Source organism: Phyllobates terribilis, unplaced genomic scaffold, assembly GCF_046119375.1.
Source record: "Phyllobates terribilis strain yellow unplaced genomic scaffold, ASM4611937v1 Scaffold_12__6_contigs__length_324123572, whole genome shotgun sequence".
NCBI classification, from domain to species: Eukaryota; Metazoa; Chordata; class Amphibia; order Anura; family Dendrobatidae; genus Phyllobates; species Phyllobates terribilis.
In genome coordinates, this window is record NW_027362772.1 from 99656832 (window position 1) to 99684672 (window position 27841).

The window sequence follows — 27841 nt, forward strand, 5'->3', positions numbered from 1 at the left end:
TTAGAACATACACGAATACAAACGGTTGAGAAATTCTAATACCGGGTATAACTATAACAAAAAGAACTCTGGATTACATTGCACTGAATCTATTTCTTCTTCTGGAAAAGTTTATAAAGATAATCGATGCTTGGTGCAGATTACCATGATCGGCTGTAGGAAGAGGGAACGTATTAAAAATGATATTGATGCCCCAACTCTTATACATTCTGCATAATGCCCCTATTTGGATCCATAATTCCCATTTTCAGAAAATTCATAGTAAGTTTCATTCTCTTATATGGAAAAATAAATTGGCTAGGATAAAATGTGAATATCTACAAAGTGACAAGGAATCTGGTGGATTGGCGATTCCTAATGCACTAATATATTATACTGCAGCGCAACTGCAACATTTGGGTGGGTGACATAGCGCTGCAAACCCAAATAATATTAAGGGGTTAATTACCTCAGGAACACCGTGGAATATTCCTATTCATATAGTTGAACTGAATGACCTCGAGCACAAGAAATCAATATACCCTACACCTGCTCTACTCTCTACAAGGTCTGGGATAGGGGTAACCATATAATAGAAATAGGAGACTGCAGTGAATATACACCTACTAGCTATTGAACCTGTTCTACGCCCGGGTGGCGAGCATTTTTATTGGTATATGGTCTCCCATGCTGGTATGTGCTGCCCCCCTCCTTGTATTTGTGCTGCCCCCATCCTGTCCCCACCATCCAATCCTGGTATGCGTGGTACCCCTCACCCCCAATCCTCTTATGCGTGACACCCCTCACCCCCAATCCTGGTATGCGTGGCACCCCTCACCCCGAATCCTGATATGTGTGGTACCCCTCACCCCCCAATCCTGATATATGCATGGTCCCCTCACCCCACAATCCTGTTATGTGTGGTACCCCTCACCCCCCAATCCTGGTATATGCATGGTCCCCTCACCCCACAATCCTGTTATGTGTGGTACCCCTCACCCCCCAATCCTGGTATATGCATGGTCCCCTTACCCCACAATCCTGTTATGTGTGGCCCCCTCATCCCTTTCACACTGTACACACATACAAAAAAAATAAACAGTTATACTCACCTCTCTTCTCTGTGCTCCAGCGCTGCTGTGTCCTCTTCTGCCGGAGGCCGGGGGAGGAGTGCGGCGCTGGAGCACTGCAAATGTGTCTTCAGTAAAATGGCGCCGGATAGCGCAATGCGCACGTGCCGGTCCGACGCCTTCACTCCGCCTCCGGTCCCAGCGAAGAGAGGCGCCGCGGCAACGCTCCTCCCGGTCAGGTAAGTATGTAAGTATGGCGCCAGAGATCGCGGTATGTGTTCAGTGTATACGCATACCGTGATCTCCAGCACCATACACTCCTCTTACCTGTAACGGCTGGATGTCTGCTTCTCTCTGGAGCCAGACTGCGAATCACGCATGCGCAGTCTATAGAGGCTTCAGACAGAGACACGCATCCCGCCTTATATTATAGATATGGTTTAATAATAAATATGCTGAGTCCTATAAATTAGAGGGATTTCGCAGTTGGATGGATAAAGGTATACTGTATTTTTCGGACTATAAGATGCACCGGACCATAAGACGCACCTAGGTTTTCGAGGAGGAAAATAGAAAAAAAATGTAAGCAAAAAATGTGTTCATGATGCACTGTTATGGGGGAGGGAGTCTGCTGCTGACACTGTTATAGGGGTAATGTCCCCCAATTCTGTTAATATCACCCACCCTGGTATACTGTATATGCCCCCCTTCCTATTATGCGTGACACCCCAATGCCCTATCCTGGTATGCATGGCACCCCTCCATCCTGGTATGCATCAGGGCTGTGGAGTCGGAGCCCATTTTGGTGGAGTCGGAATAAAATGGACCCGATATATAATAAATTGGGTACAGTAGTTCAATGCAGTTTGTGTGGAATATTTTTTCATAAGAATTTGGGAAAGTTATGAAATGTCCTATAAATGTCTGTCCTATTCCTGATCTAAGGGTCTGGACTTTTAGCTGAGATTAATCTGTGCTACAGTAAATTCATCACTTAAACATGAGCCATGTATGAGGGAGTCGGAGTCGTGGTCATGGAAATTGAGGAGTCATAGTCATGGAAATTGAGGAGTCATAGTCGGAGGTTTGGCTTACCAACTCCACAGCCCTGGTATGTATGGTACCCCTTCCTTATCCCTATCCTGGCATGCAAGGCACCCCTCATCCTGGCATGCATGATACCCCTCATCCTCGTATGTATGACACCCTCCATCTTGGTATGCATGACACTCCTCACCCTGGTATGTATGGCACCCCTCCATACTAGTATACATGGCACCCCTCATCCCCATCCTAGTATGAATGGCATCCCTCTTCCTGGTATGCATGGCACTCCTCATTCCCATCCTGGTATGCATGGCCCCCTCATCCCTATCCTGGCATGCATGGCACCCCTCATCCCTATCCTTGTATGCATGGCACCCCTCATCCCTATCCTGGTATGCAAGGCCCACCTCATTCCTATCCTGGTATGCAAGGTCCCCCTCATCCCTTTTCCTGGTAAGCATGGCACCCCTAGTCCCTCTTCCTGGTATGCATGGCACCCCTCGTCCCTCTTCCTGGTATACATGGCACCTCTCACCCCCATTTCTGGTATGTGTGGCACCCCTCATCCCTATACTGGGATGCATGCCCCCCCGTATCCCTATCCTCGTATGCATGGCACCCCTCATCCCTATCCTGGTATGCATGGCATGCCTCATCCCTATCCTGGCATGCATGGCCCCCCTCATCCCTATCCTCGTATGCATGGCACCCCTCATCCCTATCCTGGTATGCATGGCATGCCTCATCCCTATCCTTGCATGCATGGACCCCCTCATCCCTATCCTCGTATGCATGAGACCCCTCATCCCTATCCTGGTATGCATGGCCCCCATCATCCCTATCCTGGTATGCATGGCATCCCTTTTCCTGGTATGCATGGCATCCCTCTTCCTAGTATGCATGGCACTCCTCATCCCCATCCTGGTATGCATGCACCCCTTCATCCCTATCCTGGTATGCATGGTACCCCTCATCCCTATCCTGGTATGCATGGCACCCTTCATCCATATCCTTGTATAAATGGCCCCTCTCATCCCTCTTCCAGGTATGCATGGCCCCGCTCATCCCTCTTCCTGGTAAGCATGGCACCCCTGATCCCTCTTCCTGGTACGCATGGCACCCCTCATTCCTCTTCCTGGTATGCATGACCCCCTCATCCCTATCCTGGTATGCATGGCACCACTCATCCTTATCCTGGTATGCATGGCACCCTTCATCCCTCTTCCTGGTATGCATGGCCCCGCTCATCCCTCTTCCTGGTATGCATGGCCCCGCTCATCCCTCTTCCTGGTAAGCATGGCACCCCTCATTCCTCTTCCTGGTAAGCATGACACCCCTAGTCCCTCTTCCTGGTATGCATGGCACCCCTGGTATGCCTGGCACCCCTCGTCCCTCTTCCTGGTATGCATGGCACCCCTCGTCCCTCTTCCTGGTATGCATGGCACCCCTCTTCCTGGTATGCATGGCACCCCTCATCCCCCTTCCTGGTATGCATGGCACCCCTCATCCCCCTTCTGGTATGCATGGCCCCCTCATCCCTATCCTGGTATGCATGGCACCCCTCATCCTTATCCTGGTATGCATGGCACTCCGAATCCCTGTTGGTATGCAAGGCCCCTCTCATCCCTCTTCCTGGTATGCATGGCACCCCTCCATCCTGTTATGCATGGCACCCCTCATCCCCATCCTAGTATGCATGGCACCCCTCATCCCCATCCTGGTATGCATGGCACCCCTTATCCCTATTCTGGTATACATGGCACCCCTCATCCCCCTTCCTGGTATGAATGGCCCCCTCATCCCTATCCTGGTATGCAAGGCCCCCCTCATCCCTATCCTGGTATGCATGGGATGCCTCGTTCCTATCCTCGTTTGCATGGCACCCCTCATCCCTATCCTCGTATGTATGGCACCCCTCATCCCTATCCTGGTATGCAAGGCCCCCCTCATCCCTATCCTGGTATGCATGGGATGCCTCGTTCCTATCCTCGTTTGCATGGCACCCCTCATCCCTATCCTCGTATGCATGGCACCACTCATCCCTATCCTGGTATGCAAGGCCCCCCTCATCCCTATCCTGGTATGCATGGCCCCCTCATCCCTCTTCCTGGTATGCATGGCACCCCTTGTCCCTCTACCTGGTATGCATGGCCCCCTCATCCCTATCCTGGTATGCATGGCCCCCTCATCCCTCTTCCTGGTATGCATGGCACCCCTTGTCCCTCTTCCTGGTCTGCATGGCCCCCCTCATCCCTATCCTGGTATGCATGGCACCCCTCATCCCTATCCTGGTATGCAAGGCCCCCCTCGTTCCTTTTCCTGGTATGCATGGAACCCCTTGTCCCTCTTCCTGGTATGCATGGCACCCCTCATCCTCCTTCCTCGTATGCATGGCCCCCTCATCCCTATCCTGCTATGCATGGCACCCTTCAACCCTATCCTGGTATGCAAGGCCCCCCACGTTCCTCTTCCTGGTATGCATGGCACCACTCATCCCCCTTCCTGGTATGCATGGCCCCCTCATCGCTATCCTGGTATGCATGGCACCCCTCATCCCTATCCTGGAATGCAAGGCCCCCCTCATCCTTATCCATCTATATATGGTCCCCCTCATCCCTCTTCCTGGTATGCATGACCCCCCTCATCCCTCTTCCTGGTATGCATGGTCCCCCTCATCCCTCTACTTGGTATGCATGGCACCCCTCATCCCTCTTCCTGGTAAGCATGGCTCCCCTCATCCCTCTTCCTGGCATGCATGGCACCCCTCGTCCCTCTTCCTGGTATGCATGGCAACCCTTATCTCCATCACGCTGCAAAAAGAAAACAAAAAACGCTTCTACTCACCTTCCTCCCCTCTGCTCCATCGCTGAATCCTGTCTACCAGCAGCTGATCTCACTGCCATGCGCCCTCACAAGGTGAGATGAGCTGCGGGAATAGTCACTGCTCCCCACACCGGAACTGTATGCATGGGGAGCTGTGACTTCATTCTCCTTAATAACCGGCACACAGTGTAGCCGCAGCGCGGATACTGCTGCTGAGCGATCGCGTGTGCCCGCTACTAAAGACCATGAATATTCACCCCCATGGGCGTGGGGAGCAGTGAATAGTCATTTTCATTAGCACCGAGCACAGTGTAGGCTGCAGCAGGCGGCTCTTGCCTCCTGTGCCCCGCTCCTCAACCAGCCAGAGTATTATTTATAAGCCACATTCGGACTGTAAGATGCACCCCCTACTTTCCTCCAAAATTTTGAAGGAAAAAAGTGCATCTTATAGTCCGAAAAATACGGTATATACGATATAAAACATATTGTCTGAAGGGATCCTTAAGTGCTTTGATCAATTAAAGGGGGGATTTGGGTTGACACAATTCTATAGATATTTACAGTTTCGGCATCATTTAATGCACAATCAAAATGGACTCCCTTTTGGGTAAAACATAATACTTTTGTTAAGTTGGTATTAGAGAAGGGAAATACTAAGATTCCTATGTAACATAGGATACCGGACTGATGGTGAATGTCCAAGATGTAAAATGGATGATGCGGGCCTATTACATACGCTATGGGAATGCCGGGAGTCAGGTAAATGCTGGAAAGGAGTTCTGTCTATTATAAAGAGGGAATATAAAATAGATATTCAACCAGACCCAAAAAATGCCTATTAGGTATATTAGAAGATTATATGGAATTTGACCCAATTTCAATAGGGATTTCACATATTTTATTTCAAACTAGGAAACATATTGCATCCAAATGGATTAACCCCTCACCCCCAGAAATTAGTGAACTCAAAAATAGGATAAATAATATTATCAGATTACAAAAAGGGGTATATAAAAAACGAAACTCAATGAATAAATTTGAGAAAATATGAGACTTATGGTTGGATACACCGGGAATGCCATCAAGGGGGTTATTGATGGAGAGACAATTTGACTTATGGAGGAAGGGAGGCATTGACGAGGTCTAATGTTTCATTGTGTATTGGAATTCCTTAACATGTGGTCTGGGTAATATAGCACACCTATATGTGTAGAGGATTCTAATGTTTATTACAATATTATGCTTATATAAGAGATTTCAAGAATGTGGAATGTTAATTGTAAGATATAGTAACAGCAAGTTATCAGACGGTAATGGGCAAGCTGAAAGGATATATCGGAGAGATGCATGTATGTTATTTTATTATTGTATGTACTGGTTTCTTGTTTTGTAAAAAAAAAAAAACTAATGAGAAAACCTCAAAAATTTATTGGATTTTAAAAAAAAGAATAGGAAAAAGGCTTCTACCCTGTGTGGGTTCTCTAGTGCTTAATTAAAGCTGATTTCCGGTTAAAACATTTCCCACATTCTGAACATGAAAAATGCTTCTCCCCTGTGTGAATTCTCTGGTGTCTAACAAGATCTGATTTACGGTTAAAACATTTCCCACATTCTGAACATGAAAAAGGCTTCTCCCCTGTGTGAATTCTCTGGTGGTCAACCAAAGCTGTTTTATGGTTAAAACATTTCCCACATTCTAAACATGAAAATGGCTTCTCCCCTGTGTGAGTTCTCTGGTGTCTAACAAGATCTGATTTCTGGATAAAACATTTCTCACATTCAGAACAGGAAAAAGGCTTCTCCCCTGTGTGAGTTCTCTGGTGCTTAACCAAAGCTGATTTATGGTAAAAACATTTCCCACATTCTGAACATGAAAAAGGCTTCTTCTCCCCTGTGTGAGATCTCTGGTGCTTAACCAAAGTTGATTTATGGTTAAAAAATTTCCCACATTCTGAACATGAAAAAGGCTTCTCCCCTGTGTGAGTTCTCTGGTGATGAACCAAATCTGATTTCAGGATAAAACATTTCCCACATTCTGAACAGGAAAAAGGCTTCTCCCCTGTGTGAATTATCTGATGTCTAACAAGAACTGATTTCCGGTTAAAACATTTCCCACATTCTGAACATGAAAAAGGCTTCTCCCCGGTGTGGGTTCTCTGGTGAATAACAAAAACTGATTTACGGTTAAAACCTCTCCCACATTTGGAACAAGAAAATCTATTGTCCACTGTGTGTATTTTTTGACTTATAGACTTTTCGAGGGTAAAACTATTTCCATTTTCTGAAAGTGAAAATGTCTTCTTTGCTTTAGAAGCAGTTTGTTTTTCAATTCTTATTTTTTTATTTTGACTTTCCTTAGTAGTCGGTAATGAATCAGAAGGCAGGACCTGTTTCATAGGATCAGATGACAGGTCTTTTCTATGAAGGGATGATGGTAGATCTGGAGTAATGGCATTCACTTCAATTGTATCCTGTGGGATCTCAATATCATCTGATTTAAAAATCTCCTGTCCCTCTGATCTCCTGGTACAGTCATCTGCCAAGAAAAAAAACAATTATTAATTTTGAATAAAACATCCTTGAAATTTATATTTTTGAACATTTCTACTTAAAATGTCTGTAGAAATGACAACTTATTGACAGAATGACAGTGAATGACAATTCACAGTCTAATAGAAAGATCCGAATTACTTACCGGTAACGGGATTTTACAGAGCCCATAACAGCACCACCTGAGAGAGGGTATCCGCCCACCAAGGACAGGAACCTACTGAATAAAAAGGCGGTACCTCTCTTCCACATCAGTTTTTGTTTCAGAGCATGAGAGGGCCTCCGAAAAATAGGTTAGTACATAACTGTCACCTAAACATTTCTAATAAAACACCCTAAGAAGTGCACACCATAAGTGATAAAGGGGAGGGAATTAATAGGGTGCTGTCATGGGCTCTGTAAAATCCCGTTACCGGTAAGTAACTAGGATCTTTTTGTTAGAACTCTCCTGTTAGGTTTTTTTGAGTTTGCTGGTCACATGACCATTTTTGCCTATTTAATCCGGCTCCGCCCTCCTTGCCTTGCTGGACTTCATTGTATTTACTACTCTTGAGCTAGCTTGGTGCTCTGTTGCCGTTCTCTGTTAGTTTTGCTAGGTCTTCTGACCTCTATGCTTTTTGTTGTGTGTTTGTCTTTGACTGCTACTATTTCTGCTAGGAGGTGTCCAACTTATCCCAGTCCCTAGTTCTTGTAGGGATTCCTCCCTCACATCTATAGGTCTTCGTACAGACTAGCCGAGGACTTTAGCGGGTCTGATCGCAGGATCAGGTTCCCCGTTACATCGTAGGGATCTAGTTTAGTTCTATTGTAGGGACAGATCTCCTGTCTTTCCTTAGTCTCTGTAGCAGATCATAACACTTTTCCCCTTCTCCCATGACAGCACCACCTGAGAGATTTAGAGAGATCAGACACCAGAGGGAGGGATCACCGCTTGCAAAATCTTCCTCCCAAAGGACAGATCAGTAGAAGAGGAAAGGTCAAGACGGTAATGCTTGTAAAATGTAGTGGGGGATGACCAAGTTGCCGCCTTACATATGATCATATGATGTCGATGGGCACATCCGCCTTCTCAGCCCAGGAAGCAGCTACAGCTCTGGTGGAGTGGGCCTTCAGGTTCTCTGGAACTGGCAGATTGCTAGAAGAGTATGCTAAGCCATGGTGTCCCTGACCCACCTAGCTATGGTCCCCCTTGTAACCTTAAGCCCTTTCCTAGCCCCCTGAAAGGAGATGAATAAGGCGTTACTTTTCCTCCAGGCCTTCATCACCTCCAAATACTGGACTAATACCCTCTTAACATCTAAGGTGTGAAGCTTATGTTCCTCAGAATCTCTAGGGTTAGGATAGAAGGAAGGGAGAGTAATTACTTGTGTTCTATGGAATTTGGAGGCTACCTTTGGAAGATAGGCCGGATCTGGTCGTAAGATTACTCTATCCATACACACTTGAGTGAACGGATTGTTAACTGACAGAACGTGCAGATCACTAATTCTATGAGCTGACGTTAGAGCTACCAGCATGGCTGTCTTTAAAGTTAGAATTTTTTCTGAAACTTCATCTAAGGGCTCAAAGGGAGGTTTTGTTAGCGCTTCTAGAACCAGATTAAGGTCCCAAGGAGGCATCCTTGGAGTAGGAATAGGTCTGGATCTACTGCAATCTTTAATGAATCTGATGATCCACCTATTCGCCGCCAAGTCGCAATTATATAGTGCCCCCAGAGCTGATACTTGTACCTTAAGGGTACTGGTGGCTAACCCCATGCTTAAACCCTTCTGAAGGAATTCCAGTATGGCCCCAATAGGAACCCTCCCTTTGGCGGACTGACCTGAGGTAGACAGAAATTTAGCCCAGGTTCTGCCATAGATCCTAGTCGTCACCTGCTTCCTACTCGCCAGTAGAGTAGTAACTAGATCTGGAGAAAACCCCTCTTGCGCTAGTAGCAACCTTTCAAAATCCAGGCCGTCAAATGCAGGCCCGATCTTTGGGGATGGAAGACTGGGCCCTGCCTGAGGAGATCTGGGGTGTCCGGAAGAACCCATGGATCCGCTTGGGACATTCTCTTCATCCAAGTGAACCATGGTCTCTTGGGCCAAAACAACGTGATCAATATAACCCTCGCCTGTTCTTCTCGGATCTTCCTTAGGATGGTAGGGATCAGCATTAGACGGGGAAAGGCATAGGCCAGGGAAAAATCCCAAGGAATTTGCAGCGCGTCCACCGCAAACGGCCTCTCTTTTGGATTCAAGGAGCAAAAGATTTTGGTTTTCCGATTGTGTTTGTTTGCAAACAGATTTATCTGAGGTTGTCCCCATCGGCCGACAATCTGCTGGAACACCGCTGGATTCATCTCCCATTCTCGTTTCAAGATGTGATGACTTAGAAAATCGGCTTTTACGTTCTCCTCTCCTTTTATATGCAGCACCGAGAGCGTTAACAGATGACTCTCGGCAAAACGAAAGATCTGATCCGCTACTAACATCAGAGGAAGGGATCTGGTACCCCCCTGATGATTGATGTAGGCGACTGTCGTTCGGTTGTCCGACATGATCCGGATGTGATGACCCTGGAGAAAAGAACTGAACTCTACTAGTGCATTTCTGGCTGCCAACAGCTCCCTCATGTTGGAGGAGAGACCCGTCTCGCTGTCCGATCAGAGGCCTTGCACTGAATGATCTCTCAGGTGAGCACCCCAGCCTTCTGCACTTGCGTCTGTCGTAATTGTATCTGACACCTGGAAAGACCAAGGAACCCCCAGAGATAGATTTACCGGAATCCTCCACCAGTCCAGCGAGTTGATTACTACACTTGGAAGGGATATTCTCCCATCCAGGCAACCTCTTAGTCGCCTGTCTGCTGTCAGGATCTCCTGCTGAAGACGTCTGGAATGGAACTGGGCCCACTGAACTGCTGGGATACAAGCTGTCATTGTACCCAATAGAGACATTGAATTTCTCAAGGTCATGGTTGGATTGCTGATTACCCGTGATATTAGGGAACTGATCTTCAGTTTCTTGTCCTCTGGCAGAAGACAGGTCTGGTTTTCGGAGTCCAAAATGAGACCCAGGAATGATTTAACCTTTTTTGGTTCTAGTCTCGATTTTTCTAAATTTAACATCCAACCCAGGCCATTTAGACTGGCCATGACTTCCGCCAGAGTCAGTGCGCAGAGTTGCTTTGATCTGCCCACCACTAAAAAATCGTCCAGGTAAGGGATGACTAGGATATGTTTTTCCCTTAAATACGCTGTGACTTCCAGGATAATCTTTGTAAAAACCCTTGGAGCCATGGAGATGCCAAAGGGAAGAGCTGCAAACTGAAAATGCCTTATGTGCTTGCCGAACTGTACAGCTACCTTCAGAAACTGTTGGTGTGCAGGAAAGATTGGGACGTGGTAGTAAGCGTCCTTCAGATCGAGGACGTGCATATAACAGTCCGGAAACAACATTTTTATGGCCGATTTTATTGATTCCATCTTGAATGGCCTGTAGATCAAATGGTCGTTCAGCTTCTTCAAGTTGACAATGGTTCTGAAGGAACCATCCGGCTTCTTTATTAGGAAGAGAGTTGAGTAAAACCCTCTTCCTTGCTCGGGTACAGGTGTTTCTACTAGAACCCCCTTCACAACAAAAGTGAGTACTTCCTGCTGCAGGGCCATCTGCTCCCTTAGGCCTCTGGGGGCAGAAATCCTGACGGTGTTTCTGGGAATGTTTTTGAACTCCAACTTGAGCCCCCTCCTGATTATCCCTAAAATCCAAGTACTGGACGAGATTTTTTCCCAGGCAGGAAGGAAGTGGGACAACCTTCCTCCCACCTGGGGAGGTCTGTCACTTAGGGGCTTTCTTACTCTCGGAGGATGGACCCCCGAACATGAAGCCTCTGTTATTCGGCTTCCTGTCTCTCCAGCCACTTTGGTCTCTGGGAAACTTGCTCCGATTCTATTTCCTCTTCCGAAAGGAGCTCTTATATCGGGGAACAGACACAGAAACCCATGTTTCTTGTCTGCGGCTTTATCCAGGATATCATCTAAGGCCTTCCCAAAAAGAAAGTCCCCCTCGCAAGGGATTGAGCAGAGTTTAGATTTTGACTGCACATCCCCTGGCCAGCTCTTGAGCCATAATGCCCTATGGGCTGCATTAGAAAGATTTGCTGACCTGGCAGCCAGCCTAACTGAATCTGCCGATGCATCTGCAAGGAATGCAGCCGCCCCCTGCACGAGAGGAAGATCTGACAGAATTTTCTCTCTAGAGACATTCCCTTTGATCTGGTCTTCTAACTGTTGAAGCCAGATCATCATAGACCTGGCGGTGCAGGTGGCTGCCACTGCCAGTTTTAGAGCCCCTGCTGACTCCCAGGCCTGTTAAAGAAAAGATTCCGCCTTTTTATCAAGCGGATCTTTTAGGGTCCCCAAATCCTCAAAGGGCAGTGTGGATCTTTTTGAGGACTTCGCGATGGCCACATCAATTTTAGGGGTTTTGTCCCACTTAGCTGCATCCTCCTCTTCAAAAGGGTATTTCCTCTCTGTTTTTTTCCATTCTCTATCTATAAGAGACTTGATTCTCTCGTTTACTGGGAATGTGCATCTCTTCTTCTGATCTAAGCCCCCGAACATGACATCCTGAACTGTTCTGGGAGCTTTGGTATCAGCAATACCCATAGTCACTCTAATAGCCTTAACCAGTCTTTCAGTATTGTCCACCGAAAAACAAGGCCTACCCCTTCCATCATCATCCGAAGACTCTGATGACGATGATGAGGAGAGGTCAGAGGGGGAAGGATATTCTTTCGTGAAACGGGACTCTACTGATTCCTCTGAGTCCGAGGAAACCCGTTTCTGCTTCCTCTTCTTACGCGAGGTCAAGCCTTTTAAGGAATCCCTGACCTCTGTTTGGATCAAAGTTTTTAATTCCATAGAAAACCTAGGGGACTCCTCTGCTGTGGTTCTCTGGATACAATCCGAGCAAAGGTTTTTAGCGTAGGAGGTGAGAAAGTTAATTTTACATAATGCACACTCCTTATTTTTATTCTTGGAACTACACTTTTTTGGTCCCTAACAACCAGAAAGAACTGAAAGGAGAGAAAAGAGAAAAAAAAACAGAGAAGAGCACATTACTAAGGTGAACTTTCACGAAGATCACTCACCACACTGCCGTTCAGACCAGGGTACCGGAGGCGGTGGTTGCCGTTCACATGAAGGCTCCCATCTGGCGGAGGTGGATTGACGAGATTTCTTCTGACCGGTTCTGCCGGCACTAGTACGACCCCCACTGCTGTGGCTCCGATGATGGGAAGACTCTCGATGCTCCGGTTGCTTGAGCTGTTTATGCTGCTTTGGCAGCTGTGGCTGCTGCTGTTCCTCCTGCGGCGGTGACAGCTGCTGCCCAGGTGACTGCGGCTCCTCACTCATCATGACGGGGATGCAGACACCGCCATCTCGACTGCTTCCCATCCTTAAAAAGCATAAGGGACTCCACTTCCTTTGGGCTCCTCCCCTTCCGGCAGCAGTGTGCTCTCTCTTTTCTGCTTAATGCAGGATTTTTTTTATATATATATATATATATATATATATTTTTTTTTATATATATTTTTATTTTACTAAATTAAATATACTCTTTTTTTTTTTTTTAATGCCAGCTGGCGCGCTACGCCGCAGGATCCCTCATGCGCATGCGCAGCCCAGCGGCTCCCGGCGCGCTTGCAAATGGGGACAACCCGGCGCGCTATGTCACAGGGCGCGACGCAACCCTGCACATGCGCAGCCCGGAAGACCTGCCTGCCGGCGCGCTCAGCCAGGGCCACCATGTGAGCGCAGACCCAGCTGCAGGACCCAGCGCACATGGGAGAGGACCCCGGAAGGCACCCCCCCGCACGCAGACCCAGGTATCAGCAAGATGGGGCTGGGAACAGAGGACCATCTGCTGCATCTTCATGGCCTCCAGGCCGCATCGATCCCGGGATCCACGGTCCAGACCCCACGATCAGGTAGGCGAGGCACCACCTAGAGAGGCTCCCATCAAGGACAGGAACCAAAACTGATGCGGAAGAGAGGTACCGCCTTTTTATTCAGTAGGTTTCTGTCCTTGGTGGGTGGATACCCTCTCTCAGGTGGTGCTGTCATGGGAGAAGGGGAAAAACTTCATAGGATGAACCATTGGATTGTGGTGTTCAACTGTTTGTTCATTCTGCCTCCAAAATATGAAATAAGAAGCCACCAAGCAATGTTATGTAGACAAAAATGATACCAATAATTAATTTTACTCATCCATAAACCAATCCAGCAATATCCGCTCTCCCAAAGTCAAATCTCCCCCTTGCTTCCGAGCCTTGCAGTGCGTCCAAACCACATTTATCATCCATGTATTTGGCATTACTATAGTGAGAAGAACCCTCTTCATTTACGGTGTGTGTCTCCTGGAGCACAATCTGGGCACTATGTGTTGGGTAATAAAATGGCCAATGGGCAATTTTTACTCTCCAACATCAACTGCGAGCTAATGTCCAGAAAGTGGCCGTGGAGTCAATATAGTCACTACTCCTATAAATTAATTCACTGAGGGTTATAATTTCCAAAATTCAGTCACTTTATGGGGATTTCTATTGCTCTGGTTTTCTGCCATTTTGTCATATTAATGTTTCTACAAATGTTGTGTCCCATCTCCTCTGGGATCTGCAAGATCTGCATTCAAACAGCTAAATGGCGCTCCTTCCCTTCTTACCCTGCCATGTGCCCAGACAGTAGAGTACAACCGTATATAGGGGATTGTCACATTCAAGAGTAGCTGGAAATAATTTGTAAGGTCCATTTGTTTCCTATTATCCTTTGTGAAGAATCTCACAGTTATCACCACATAAAGTGACACACGTCAGATTTGAAAAATGGTGCCTGATTAGGAACACAAAACTGGCTGCAGGAAGGGGTTAAATCAGAGAATTTTGGGAACGAACTGCTGTAGTCAAAAACTGAATATAGATAATAACACATCTACTGAAATGATCGAACTGAACAGTCTTCTCAGTAAATAGTGAGTAACTAGTGGTGAAACCTCTCTGGGGTAATTAGAGTCTGGGGCTCGGGGGCTCTTCATCATCTAAACTATCGTAAGGGACAATATTTTCTGTCAGATAAATTTCAAGAAGAAATATTAGACATTGAAGTAGAACTTTTTATAATACTGCAGAGCTGAGGGGTCTTAAATCTAGACCTCGGGCATTGGGAAGACGTAATGGAGACCTTCTTTTAAAGACCACCATGGAGTTACAGAGACACATAAGTGAGTCAGACCGATCCCACCATAATCAAACTATCATAGAGAATGAACCTGTAAAAAAGACAGAATAAAAGATATGTTACATCCCCAACAACAACGTATATATAAGGGAGAGCTCCAACACTAAACCGGAGTCGCAGTCATTTATGGTGGACCATTGGAGGTATGATGAGTCCTGACCAGGAGAGTAGAGAGAGTATTAGTGCCCCCATTTCAGGAGAGATTGTGCAGGAATCTGAATTCCTAAGGATTGAAAACATAATGGAATTTATGACGTGGAGTGAATCCATGAAACTAGGGCTCGAGCCATGCCACCACATCTCCTGCAGGCGTGAATAGATGTATATTACAGCCATCAGCCACGCACAGCTTAGAGACATATCATGGCACAGGTGTAATGTTATTTATGTAGTTTATCAAGATCCTGTTTGAAGATAGTTTGAAAAGTCAGGATAAAGGGAAACTCCGTTGTTGTTGTACAGAAATTCACACTTGGCCCTCACTGCACATTTAATGTTGTCGATCATAAAAGTGAAGTTTGGCCAGAAAGACTGGACCTGGTCTTGTAGGGACCATACGAACACATTCAGCCGCACAGAAGGGAGAGAAGGTAGATTCATCCAATAAGATATCAGGGATCTAGGAAGCCAACAGCATCATCACCCTCCGCTTTCTCTTACAGGCCCATCATAATATTTTTCTTCAAGTGATTTTCTCACTTGTCAGCACTTTCTACGTACGCTGTCATTTGGCTTTGTAGTTTACAGATCTGGGCAGGTAACGGTCAGCGTCTACTAATCCCAGGGGGTAGGTGGATCCCCAGGTTGTAAGTTTTATATAAAAGGGCTTTTACAATTACACAAAGTTATGTGAACATTTTTGGATGGAGGAAAATGTTGTGGTCTAGAGGGAAAATGGTGATCACACGATTGTGATACGGCCGGACTACACGACCGATAAAGCAGCCACAGCCGGTGACTGAGAAGAATCTGTGACTTCTCTGCATTTAGTGGTCACTACTCACCTGGGTAGTCATATGTAGGAATCTCCTCCTTACACCGCTCATCACCCCTCACATATGTCTCTGTAGTATTAATATGGGTCAGATCTTCACCCTGAAACAAATATCGTAAAAGTCACAGACAGATGGAGAAGTCCCATCTATGATCAGCTCTAATCCTGCCACCTCCACAGTTCTCATTACACAAGTATAAAACATATAATACTGGTGGATAAAACAAGACTGAGCACAAGACCTTGACAGCCGCCTACACATCATAGGGGAGATCTCAGGACACCTTCTCTCCACCTACCTGATGATCCTGAGGAACATTGGGACCTTCTTGTTTACAGTCCTGTGGAAGAAGAGGACGGGGACATCTCTCTGGTGTTGTCCTCTTACTGGATAGATCTGGAGGAAACACATACAGGGACTGAATTCATTCTTTACATACAGATAATTATAGGCCGTGTGCATTTAGTCCTGTCTATTACCTGGTGATGTGAGGGGCTGGGGAACCTCCATCATGATGTCCTTGTACAGATCTTTGTGTCCTTCTAAATACTCCCACTCCTCCATGGAGAAATAGACAGCGACATCCTGATACCTTATAGGAACCTGACACATACAATGATACCGTCATCCCACGATCCCTCCATAGCGTTACTGTATAATGTCCCAGCAGTGTCACCTCTCCAGTCAGCAGCTCAATCATCTTGTAGGTGAGTTCTAGGATCTTCTGGTCATTGATGTCCTCGTGTATCAGGGGGTGAGGTGGAGATCCTGTGATTGGGCTCAGGGGTCTTCCCCATCCCTCAGACACAGGGACCTGACAGCGCTCACTAGAGGTCTTCCTCACTACTGTGTAATCCTGGTTATGGAGAGACACATTAATAAATCTCACTACAGACATTTCCAGAGTCCTCACCTCTCCAGTTCTGTCCATCTGTTATTCCCATAGATAAGAATGATGTAATGTGACGTCATCAGAATCTCTCACCTCTCCAGTAAGCCGGAAGAGGATCTCTATGGTGAGGTGCATTATCCTCTCCACCATCTTGTCTCTGTCCATGTCCATCCTTGATAGGTGATTCAGAAAAATTCTCTTAATATAGAAGATCTTCACTGAGAGGATCTGATATTGTAGAAACCTGAATGAGAAGATGAGCCGATGTAACATCATAAAGAATTCTGTGTAATAATACAATTACTGGAGATAATAAGGGAAATATATCAGGAGATAGAATGTGTAGATGTTGTGTTCTCTAGTTTTTATGGACTGGAACATAAGTTGAATTGCTGACTTAGACATCTCCTCCATACTTCCAATCACTGGCTAAGTTGGCCACTGCTTCAGTAAGAATCACCCAGAAACCCAAGCAGCAATGGTATTTTTATTATTTTACAACATTCTGCTTTTGTCCCTGACGTAGTAATAAAACCTATATATTTTAGGCCACAGACAACAAGCAGTTTCTTCCTCGGAGTCGGCAGCTGAATACGTTTCTTATAGACTCATCTTCCATAACGTTAATTCTCGTCATATACATTACACATGGCATGAGAAATAACAACTTCATGATGAGGACGACATCTTCATCTTCTAATACGGCTCTAGAAACAAATTTGGCCAGAGTCCGTCACTGACTACATCATCACCGACCGTCTGTATGAATGTTTCCCGTCTTCCCCAGGTTGTAATCTTTTATCACGTTAGATCTCATTTATAAGAGCGTGTTTGTAAGAACAAGACAGTTATTTGATGCTAATGTCTCCATGTACAGTGGTTTTTCCTGGATATTATGTTTCTATTAGCATTTTCCTGTAGGCTTCCATATATTACATGAAAAACACCAAAAAAAGAAAACCAAGTGTTAAAACATAAAATAAAATTGGGGATGGTGGCACTGTGGGAACACTATACTGTATGTGGGGGGGATGGTTGTAATGTGGGAATATTATACTGTATGTGGGGGGATGGTGGTACTGTGGGAACATTATACTGTATGTGGGGGGGATGGTTGTAATGTGGGAATATTATACTGTATGTGGGGGGATGGTGGCACTGTGGGAACATTATACTGTATGTGGGGGGGATGGTGGTAATGTGGGAATATTATACTGTATGTGGGGGGATGGTGGTAATGTGGGAACATTATACTGTATGTGGGGGGATGGCGGTACTGTGGGAATGTTATATTGTATGTGGGGAGATGGTGGGACTGTGACAACATTATACTGTATGTGGGGGGATGGTGGTAATGTGGGAACATTATACTGTATGTGGGAAGATTGTGGAACTGTGGGAACATTATACGGTGTGGGGGGATGGCGCAACTGTGGGAACATTATACTGTATATGGGAAGATGGTGGTACTGTGGGAACATTATACTGTATGTGGGGGGGATGGTGGTAATGTGGGAATATTATACTGTATGTGGGGGGATGGCGGCACTGTGGGAGCATTATACTGTATGTGGGGGGATGGTGGTAATGTGGGAACATTATACTGTATGTGGGGAGATGGTGGGACTGTGACAACATTATACTGTATGTGGGGGGATGGTGGTAATGTGGGAACATAATACTGTATGTGGGGGGATGGCGCAACTGTGGGAACATTATACTGTATATGGGAAGATGGTGGTACTGTGAGAACATTATACGGTGTGGGGGGATTGCGGAACTGTGAGAACATTATACTGTATGTGGGGGGGATAGTGGTACTGTGAGAACATTATACTGTATGTGGGAAGATGGCGGTACTGTGAGAACATTATACTGTGTGTGGGAAGATGGCGGTACTGTGAGAACATTATACGGTGTGGGAAGATGGCGGTACTGTGGGAATATTATACTGTATGTGGGAAGATTGCGGAACTGTGGGAACATTATACTGTATGTGGGGGGATGACGGTACTATGAGAACATTATACTGTATGTGGGGGGATGGCGGTACTGTGAGAACATTATACTGTATGTGGGGGGATGGCGGTACTATGAGAACATTATACTGTATGTGGGGGGATGGCGGTACTGTGAGAACATTATACTGTATGTGGGGGGATGGCGGTACTGTGGGAACATTATACTGTATGTGGGAAGATGGCGGTACTGTGAGAACATTATACTGTATGTGGGGGGGATGGCGGTACTGTGAGAACATTATACTGTATGTGGGAAGATGGCGGTACTGTGAGAACATTATACTGTATGTGGGAAGATGGCGGTACTATGAGAACATTATACTGTATGTGGGGGGGATGGTGGCACTGTGAGAACATTATACTGTATGTGGGGGGGATGGCGGTACTGTGAGAACATTATACTGTATGTGGGGGGATGGCGGTACTATGAGAACATTATACTGTATGTGGGGGGATGGCGGTACTGTGGGAACATTACACTGTATGTGGGGGGATGGCGGTACTGTGAGAACATTATACTGTATGTGGGGGGGATGGCGGTACTGTGAGAACATTATACTGTATGTGGGGGAATGGCGGTACTGTGGGAACATTACACTGTATGTGGGGGGATGGCGGTACTGTGGGAACATTATACTGTATGTGGGAAGATGGCGGTACTGTGAGAACATTATACTGTATGTGGGGGGATGGTGGTAATGTGGGAACTTTATACTGTATGTGGGAAGATGGCGGTACTGTGACAACATTATACTGTATGTGGGGGTATGGTGGTAATGTGGGAACATTATACTGTATGTGGGAAGATGGCGGTACTGTGACAACATTATACTGTATGTGGGGGGATGGGGGTACTGTGAGAACATTATACTGTATGTGGGGGGATGGCGGTACTGTGAGAACATTATACGGTGTGGGGGGATGGCGGTACTGTGAGAACATTATACTGTATGTGGGGAGATGGTGGTACTATGAGAACATTATACTGTATGTGGGGGGATGGCGGTACTGTGGGAACATTATACTGTATGTGGGGGGATGGCGGTACTGTGAGAACATTATACGGTATGTGGGGGGGATGGCGGTACTGTGAGAACATTATACTGTATGTGGGAAGATGGCGGTACTGTGAGAACATTACACTGTATGTGGGGGGATGGCGGTACTGTGAGAACATTATACTGTATGTGGGGGGATGGCGGTACTGTGAGAACATTATACGGTGTGGGGGGATGGCGGTACTGTGAGAACATTATACTGTATGTGGGGAGATGGTGGTACTATGAGAACATTATACTGTATGTGGGGGGATGGCGGTACTGTGGGAACATTATACGGTATGTGGGGGGGATGGCGGTACTGTGAGAACATTATACTGTATGTGGGAAGATGGCGGTACTGTGAGAACATTACACTGTATGTGGGAGGATGGCGGTACTGTGAGAACATTATACTGTATGTGGGGGGATGGCGGTACTGTGAGAACATTATACGGTGTGGGGAAATAGAGGTACTATGAGAGCATTATATTGAGAGGCTTAATGACCGCAGTGGCTCCTGCGACCGACCCCTACTTCAGCTGGATGTGTGTTCTCGGACTGACATTCAGCTGAAGAGCCACAATACACGCTGCTGACCAATCAGAGGCCAGCAGCTGACATCGGCATGTACGCCATTAGGGGGCGCATGGAAGTAACATCATGCTCTCCTGTCACTTGTAGCTGAAGTCAGCGGCAGCTCCAGAAAGAAGACACCGAGCGGCGAGGGAGCAGAGAGAAGGCGAGTATAATGTTCTGTTTTCTTTAAATCAGCGACTACACGGTGCCCTTGGCCATAATACTACATGTAAGAGTGTGGGCTGTGCATTATACTACATGTAAGAGTGTGGGCTGTGCATTATACTACATGTAAGAGTGTGGGATGTGCATTATACTACATGTAAGAGTATGGGCTGTGCATTATACTACATGTATGGACTATGGGCTGTGCATTATACTACATGTATGGACTATGGGCTGTGCATTATACTACATGTATGACTATGGGCTGTGCATTATACTACATGTATGGACTATGGGCTGTGCATTATACTACATGTATGACTATGGGCTGTGCATTATACTACATGTATGGACTATGGGCTGTGCATTATACTACATGTATGACTATGGGCTGTGCATTATGCTACATGTATGGACTATGGGCTGTGCATTATACTACATGTATGACTATGGGCTGTGCATTATACTACATGGATGACTGTGGGCTGTGCATTATACTACATGGATGAGTGTGGGCTGTGCATTATACTACATGTATGGACTATGGGCTGTGCATTATACTACATGTATGGACTATGGGCTGTGCATTATACTACATGGATGAGTATGGGCTGTGCATTATACTACATGTATGGACTATGGGCTGTGCATTATATTACATGTATGGACCATGGGCTGCGCATTATACTACATGTATGGACTATGGGCTGTGCATTATACTACATGTATGACTGTGGGCTGTGCATTATACTACATGTATGAGTATGGGCTGTGCATTATACTACATGTATGAGTATGGGCTGTGCATTATACTACATGGATGAGTATGGGCTGTGCATTATACTACATGTATGGACTATGGGCTGTGCATTATACTACATGTATCACTATGGGCAGTGCATTATACTACATGTATGGACTATGGGCTGTGCATTATACTACATGGATGAGTATGGGCTGTGCATTATACTACATGTATGGACCAGGGCTGTGCATTATACTACATGTATGAGTATGGGCTGTGCATTATACTACATGTATTACTATGGGCTGTGCATTATACTACATGTATGAGTATGGGCTGTGCATTATACTACATGTATCACTATGGGCTGTGCATTATACTACATGTATGGACTATGGGCTGTGCATTATACTACATGTATGGACTATGGGCTGTGCATTATACTACATGTATGGACTATGGGCTGTGCATTATACTACATGTATGGACTATGGGCTGTGCATTATACTACATGGATGACTATGGGCTGTGCATTATACTACATGGATGACTATGGGCTGTGCATTATACTACATGTATGGACTATGGGCTGTGCATTATACTACATGGATGACTATGGGCTGTGCATTATACTACATGGATGACTATGGGCTGTGCATTATACTACATGTATGGACCAGGGCTGTGCATTATACTACATGTATGAGTATGGGTTGTGCATTATACTACATGTATGGACTATGGGCTGTGCATTATACTACATGTATGAGTATGGGCTGTGCATTATACTACATGTAAGAGTATGGGCTGTGCATTATACTACATGTATGGACCATGGGCTGCGCATTATACTACATGTATGGACTATGGGCTGTGCATTATACTACATGTATGAGTATGGGCTGTGCATTATACTACATGTATGACTGTGGGCTGTGCATTATACTACATGTATGAGTATGGGCTGTGCATTATACTACATGTATGACTATGGGCTGTGCATTATACTACATGTATGGACTATGGGCTGTGCATTATACTACATGTATGGACTATGGGCTGTGCATTATACTACATGTATGACTATGGGCTGTGCATTATACTACATGTAAGAGTGTGGGCTGTGCATTATACTACATGGATGACTATGGGCTGTGCATTATACTACATGTATGGACCAGGGCTGTGCATTATACTACATGTATGACTATGGGCTGTGCATTATACAACCCCTGGCAAAAATTATGGAATCACCGGGCTCGGAGGATTTTCATTCAGTTGTTTAGTTTTGTGGCATGTCTGTGATCTGCTTTTTTTTCAACAACATTAAAGTAATTTAAAATGGCAACTTTATGGCTTTAAGAAACACTAAAAGAAATCAAGAAAAAAAATGTGGTACTCAGTAAGGGTAATTTTTTTCCGACCAAGCAGAGGGAAAAAATTATGGATTCACTCTGTAAATTTTCATTTCCAAAACTAACACCTGCATCAAATTAGATCTGCTCGTTAGGCTGCATCTAAAAAGGAGTGATCACACCTTGGAGAGCTGTTGCACCAAGTGGACTGACATGAATCATGGCTCCAACACGAGAGATGTCAATTGAAACAAAGGAGAGGATTATCAAACTCTTAAAAGGTAAATCATCACACAATGTTGCAAAAGATGTTGGTTGTTCACAGTCAGCTGAGTCTAAAATCTGGACCAAATACAAAAAACATGGGAAGGTTGTTAAAGGCAAACATACTGGTAGACCAAGGAAGACATCAAAGCATCAAGACCGGAAACTTAAAGCAATATGTCTCCAAAACAAGAAATGCACAACAAAACAAATGAGGAACAAATGGGAGGAAACTGGAATCAATGTCTGTGACCGAACTGTAAGAAACCACCTAAAGGAAATGGGATTTACATACAGAAAAGCTAAACATAAGCCATCATTAACACCTAAACAGAAAAAAACAAGGTTACAATGGGCTAAGGAAAAGCAATCGTGGACTGTGGATGACTGGATGAAAGTCATATTCAGTGATGAATCGCAAATCTGCATTGGGCAAAGTGATGATGCTGGAACTTTTGTTTGGTGCCGTTCCAATGAGATTTATAAAGATGACTGCATGAAGAGAACATGCAAATTTCCACAGTCATTGATGCTATGGGGCTGCATGTCAGGTAAAGGCACTGGGGAGATGGCTGTCATTACATCTTCAATAAATGCCCAAGTTTACATTGATATTTTGGACAGTTTTCTTATCCCATCAATTGAAAGGATGTTTGGGGATGATGACATCATTTTTCAAGATGATAATACATCCTGCCATAGAGCAAAAACGGTGAAAACATTCCTTGAAAGAAGACACATAAGGTCAATGTCATGGCCTGCCAATAGTCCGGATCTCAATCCAATTGAAAATCTTTGGTGGAAGTTGAAGAAAAGTCATAAGTTACTTACCGGTAACAGGATTTTTCGGAGACCATGACAGCACCACGAGAGAGGGGATCCACCCACCAAGGACAGGAAACCTACAGGCTTAAAAGGGGGCGGCCCTCCCTCTCGCCTCAGTTTGGATTACAGAGCATTGAGAGGACTGCCAGGTTAGTAGACATAGCAAAACAATCATAAAAATAACATTTTTATACAACACCACTAAGTGAGAAAAGGTTGTAATTAATAGATGAGGAGTGCTCCCATAAGGTGAAGGGAGGGAATATAAGGGTACTGTCATGGTCTCCGAAAAATACCGTTACCGGTAAGTAACTTATGACTTTATCGGTCGACCATGACAGCACCACGAGAGAATTGCAGAGATGAAAAAGTCTAGGGAGTGACTACAGCCTGGAGCACCCTTCTCCCAAATGTGAGGTTGGATGAAACAAGCAACTCCAGTCTATAGTGCCTATAGAAGGTAGATGGAGAAGACCAGGTAGCAGCCTTACATATGTCTTCCATCGAGATACCAGTCTTCTCTGCCACTGAGGTTGCCACCGCACGGGTAGAGTGAGCCTTCAACCCCTGTGGCGTTTCCTCACCGCTGGAGACATAGGCTAGAGTAATAGCCTCCCTGATCCACCTAGCTATGGTGGATTTAGTAACCTTAAGCCCCTTCCTCACCCCTTGGAAGGAGATAAATAAGGAACTATCTTTCCTGAAGGCCTGCAATAGGTTCCCTCCATCAAGGACAGGAAACCAAACTGAGGCGAGGGAGGGCCGACCACATTTAAGCCTGTAGGTTTCCTATCCTTGGTGGGCGGATCCCCTCTCTCGTGGTGCTGTCATGGTCGACCGATAAATAGTCTATGACAAGGCTCCAACCTGCAAAGCTGATCTGGCAACAGCAATCAGAGAAAGTTGGAGCCAGATTGATGAAGAGTACTGTTTGTCACTCATTAAGTCCATGCCTCAGAGACTGCAAGCTGTTATTAAAGCCAGAGGTGGTGCAACAAAATACTAGTGATGTATTGGAGTGTTATTTTGTGTTTTGTTTTTCATGATTCCATAATTTTTTCCTCAGAATTGAGTGATTCCATAATTTTTTCCCTCTGCTTGGTCGGAAAGAAATTACCCTTACTGAGTACCACACTTTTTTTCAACAACTGAATGAACATCCTCCGAGCCCGGTGATTCCATAATTTTTGCCAGGGGTTGTACTACATGTACGGACTAAGGGCTGTGCATTGTACTACATGTACAGACTATGGGCTGTGCATTATACTACATGTACAGACTATGGGCTGTGCATTATACTGTATGGAGGATTATGGGCTGTGCATTATACTTCTGTTATGGGGCCCCATCACTTCTATGTTCGCCCCTGTGAGTGTAATAGTTTATTTTTTTCTATACACTAAAGAACAGAGGCAGAACGGGGGACATATACTAGGTTGAGGCCCAGGATAAAGGACATACATATACAGGGGGTACGGGAAGTATTCAGACCCCTTTAAATTTTTCACTCTTTTTTTTTCAACATCATTTTTATTTTATTTTTCAAAACATAAATACATAACATACATCTAATCTGGTACATAGAGAGGTCAGAGTGCCCGTACGCAGACTGGGTCTATAACAACTCTATTCACATATTTAATTGGTATAACAGTAAATTTTTCACTCTTTGTTTCATTGCAGCCATTTGGTAAATTCTAAAAAGTTCATTTTTTTCTCATTAAAGTCCACTCTGCACCCCATCTTGACTGAAAAAAAACAGAAATGTAGAAATTTATGCACATTTTTTAAAAAGAAAAACTGAAATATCACATGGTCATAAGTATTCAGCCCCTTTGCTCAGTATTGAGGAGAAGACCCCTTTTGAGCTAGTACAGCCACAAGTCTTCTTGGGAATGATGCAACAAGTTTTTCACACCTGGATTTGGGGATCCTCTGCCATTCTTCCTTGCAGATCCTCTCCAGTTCCGTCAGGTTGGATGGTGAACATTGGTGCACAGCCATTTTCAGGTCTCTTCAGAGATGCTCAATTGGGTTTAGGTCAGGGCTCTGGCTGGGCCAGTCAAGAATGGTCACAGAGTTGTTCTGAAGCCATTGCTTTGTTATTTTAGCTGTGTGCTTAGGGTCATTGTCTTGTTGGAAGGTGAACCTTCGGCCAAGTCTGAGGTCCAGAGCACTCTGGAAGAGGTTTTCATCCAGGATATCTCTGTACTTGGCCGCATTCATGTTTCCTTCAATTACAACCAGTCGTCCTGTCCCTGCAGCTGAAAAACACCCCCATAGCATGATGCTGCCACCACCATGTTTCACTGTTGGGATTGTATTGGGCAGGTGATGAGCAGTGCCTGGTTTTCGCCACACATACCGCTTAGAATTATCACCAAAAAGTTCTATCTTCATCTCATGAGACCAGAGAATCTTATTTCTCACAGTCTGGGAGTCCTTCATGTGTTTTTGAGCAAACTCTATGCAGTCTTTCATATGTCTTGCACTGAGGAGAGTCTTCCGTCGGGCCACTCTGCCATAAAAGCCCGACTGGTGGAGGGCTGCAGTGATAGTTGACTTTGTGGAACGTTCTCCCATCTCCCTACTGCATCTCTGGAGCTCAGCCACAGTGATCTTGAGGTTCTTCTTTACTTCTCTCACTAAGGCTCTTATCCCACGATTGCTCAGTTTGGCTGGACGGCCAGGTCTTGGAAGATTTCTTGTGGTCTCAAACTTCTTCCATTTAAGAATTATGGAGGCCACTGTGTTCTTAGGAACCTTAAGTAATGCAGAAATTCTTTTGTAACCTTGGTCAGATCTGTGCCTTGCCACAATTCTGTCTCTGAGCTCCTTGGGCAGTTCCTTTGAGCTCATGATTCTCATTTGGTCTGACATGCACTGTGAGCTGTGAGGTCTTATATAGACAGGTGTGTGCCTTTCCAAATCAAGTCCTATCAGTTTAATTAAACACAACTGGACTCCAATGAAGGAGTAGAACCATCTCAAGGAGGATCACAAGGAAATGGACAGCATGTGACTTAAATATGAGTGTCTGAGCAAAGGGTCTGAATACTTATGACCATGCGATATTTCAGTTTTTCTTTTTAATAAATTTGCAAAAATTTCTACATTTCTTTTTAGTCGAGATGGGGTGCAGAGTGTACTGTAATGAGAAAAAAAAGAACTTTTTAGAATTTACCAAATGGCTGCAATGAAACAAAGAGTGAAAAATGTAAAGAAGTCTGAATACTTTCCGTACCCACTGTATATATCAGGATGGGGGGTGGTCAAAATCTCGCAATGGGTCCCATCAGACCCTAGTTATGCCTCTGATTGTACTGTGTGGGGGGATGGCGGTACTATGGGAACATTACACTGTGTGGGGGCATCATACATACTGCATAACAGGGGCATTACACTGTGGGGGGTCCTGTACTCTGAGAACAATACGTTTCCTGTCTCCATAGTTGGGTCATATGTATCTATTACAGGAAACAGAACAGAAACCTTATGATTCTTATAAAGGGCCAACACAAGACCCCAAAAGAGCCTCCGTGCTGAAGGGGTTATTGCCCCCTGTGCCCAGTAATGGGGGTCTCCACATACCTCCACCTGCAGAGCCACCACCACATATATGGCTGTTGTGTGCACACAGGACCTGTGATGAGGTCACAGGAGGGGAGGAGTCAGGGGTCACATGATCAGGGGCCTCAGTGGATGCAGGACTCTGCTGTGCTGGTTGTCATGGTGCTGGATGAGCTGAAGTTTATGTGTGGGGTCAGGAGGGGTTTACAGTGTGGATGTAGCAGAGCCGCGTGTGTACGAGGTGTGCGGAGCCGCGTGTGTACGAGGTGTACGGAGCGGAGCCGTGTGTGTACGAGGCGTACGGAGCAGAGCCGCGCGTGTACGAGGTGTACGGAGCAGAGCCGCGCGTGTACGAGGTGTACGGAGCAGAGCCGCACGTATACGAGGTGTACGGAGCAGAGCCGCGTGTGTACGAGGTGTACGGAGCGGAGCCGCGTGTGTACGAGGCGTACGGAGCAGAGCCGCGCGTGTACGAGGTGTACGGAGCAGAGCCGCGCGTGTACGAGGTGTACGGAGCAGAGCCGTGCGTGTACAAGGTGTACGGAGCGGAGCCGCGTGTGTACGAGGCGTACGGAGCAGAGCCGCGCGTGTACGAGGTGTACGGAGCAGAGCCGCGCGTGTACGAGGTGTACGGAGCAGAGC

The 27841-nt window shown here is 45.7% G+C and overlaps 1 protein-coding gene across 1 annotated transcript; it reads right to left on the bottom strand.

The window, feature by feature from the left end:
- Positions 1-994: 994 nt before the first annotated feature.
- LOC141172243 (uncharacterized) lies at positions 995-27299 on the bottom strand. The gene is made up of 7 exons (XM_073656231.1): positions 27221-27299; positions 16732-16882; positions 16423-16602; positions 16226-16349; positions 16045-16142; positions 15756-15846; positions 995-7455 (listed from the first exon to the last, which is right to left on the bottom strand). Exons 1-7 carry the CDS (start codon positions 27244-27246, stop codon positions 6401-6403), a joined length of 1725 nt encoding a protein of 574 aa, XP_073512332.1. The 5' UTR covers positions 27247-27299; the 3' UTR covers positions 995-6400.
- Positions 27300-27841: the final 542 nt, after the last annotated feature.

Bases quoted from the DNA above. Each gene is read 5' to 3' on its own strand.
- LOC141172243 (XM_073656231.1), bottom strand. From the start codon at position 27,246: ATGTGGTGGTGGCTCTGCAGGTGGAG. The intron at 16,883-27,220 runs GTATGTGGAGAC...CTTCTCATTCAG, and splicing joins TGGTGGCTCTGCAGGTGGAG to GTTTCTACAATATCAGATCC. The intron at 16,603-16,731 runs GTGAGAGATTCT...CTCCATAACCAG, and splicing joins TCTTCCGGCTTACTGGAGAG to GATTACACAGTAGTGAGGAA.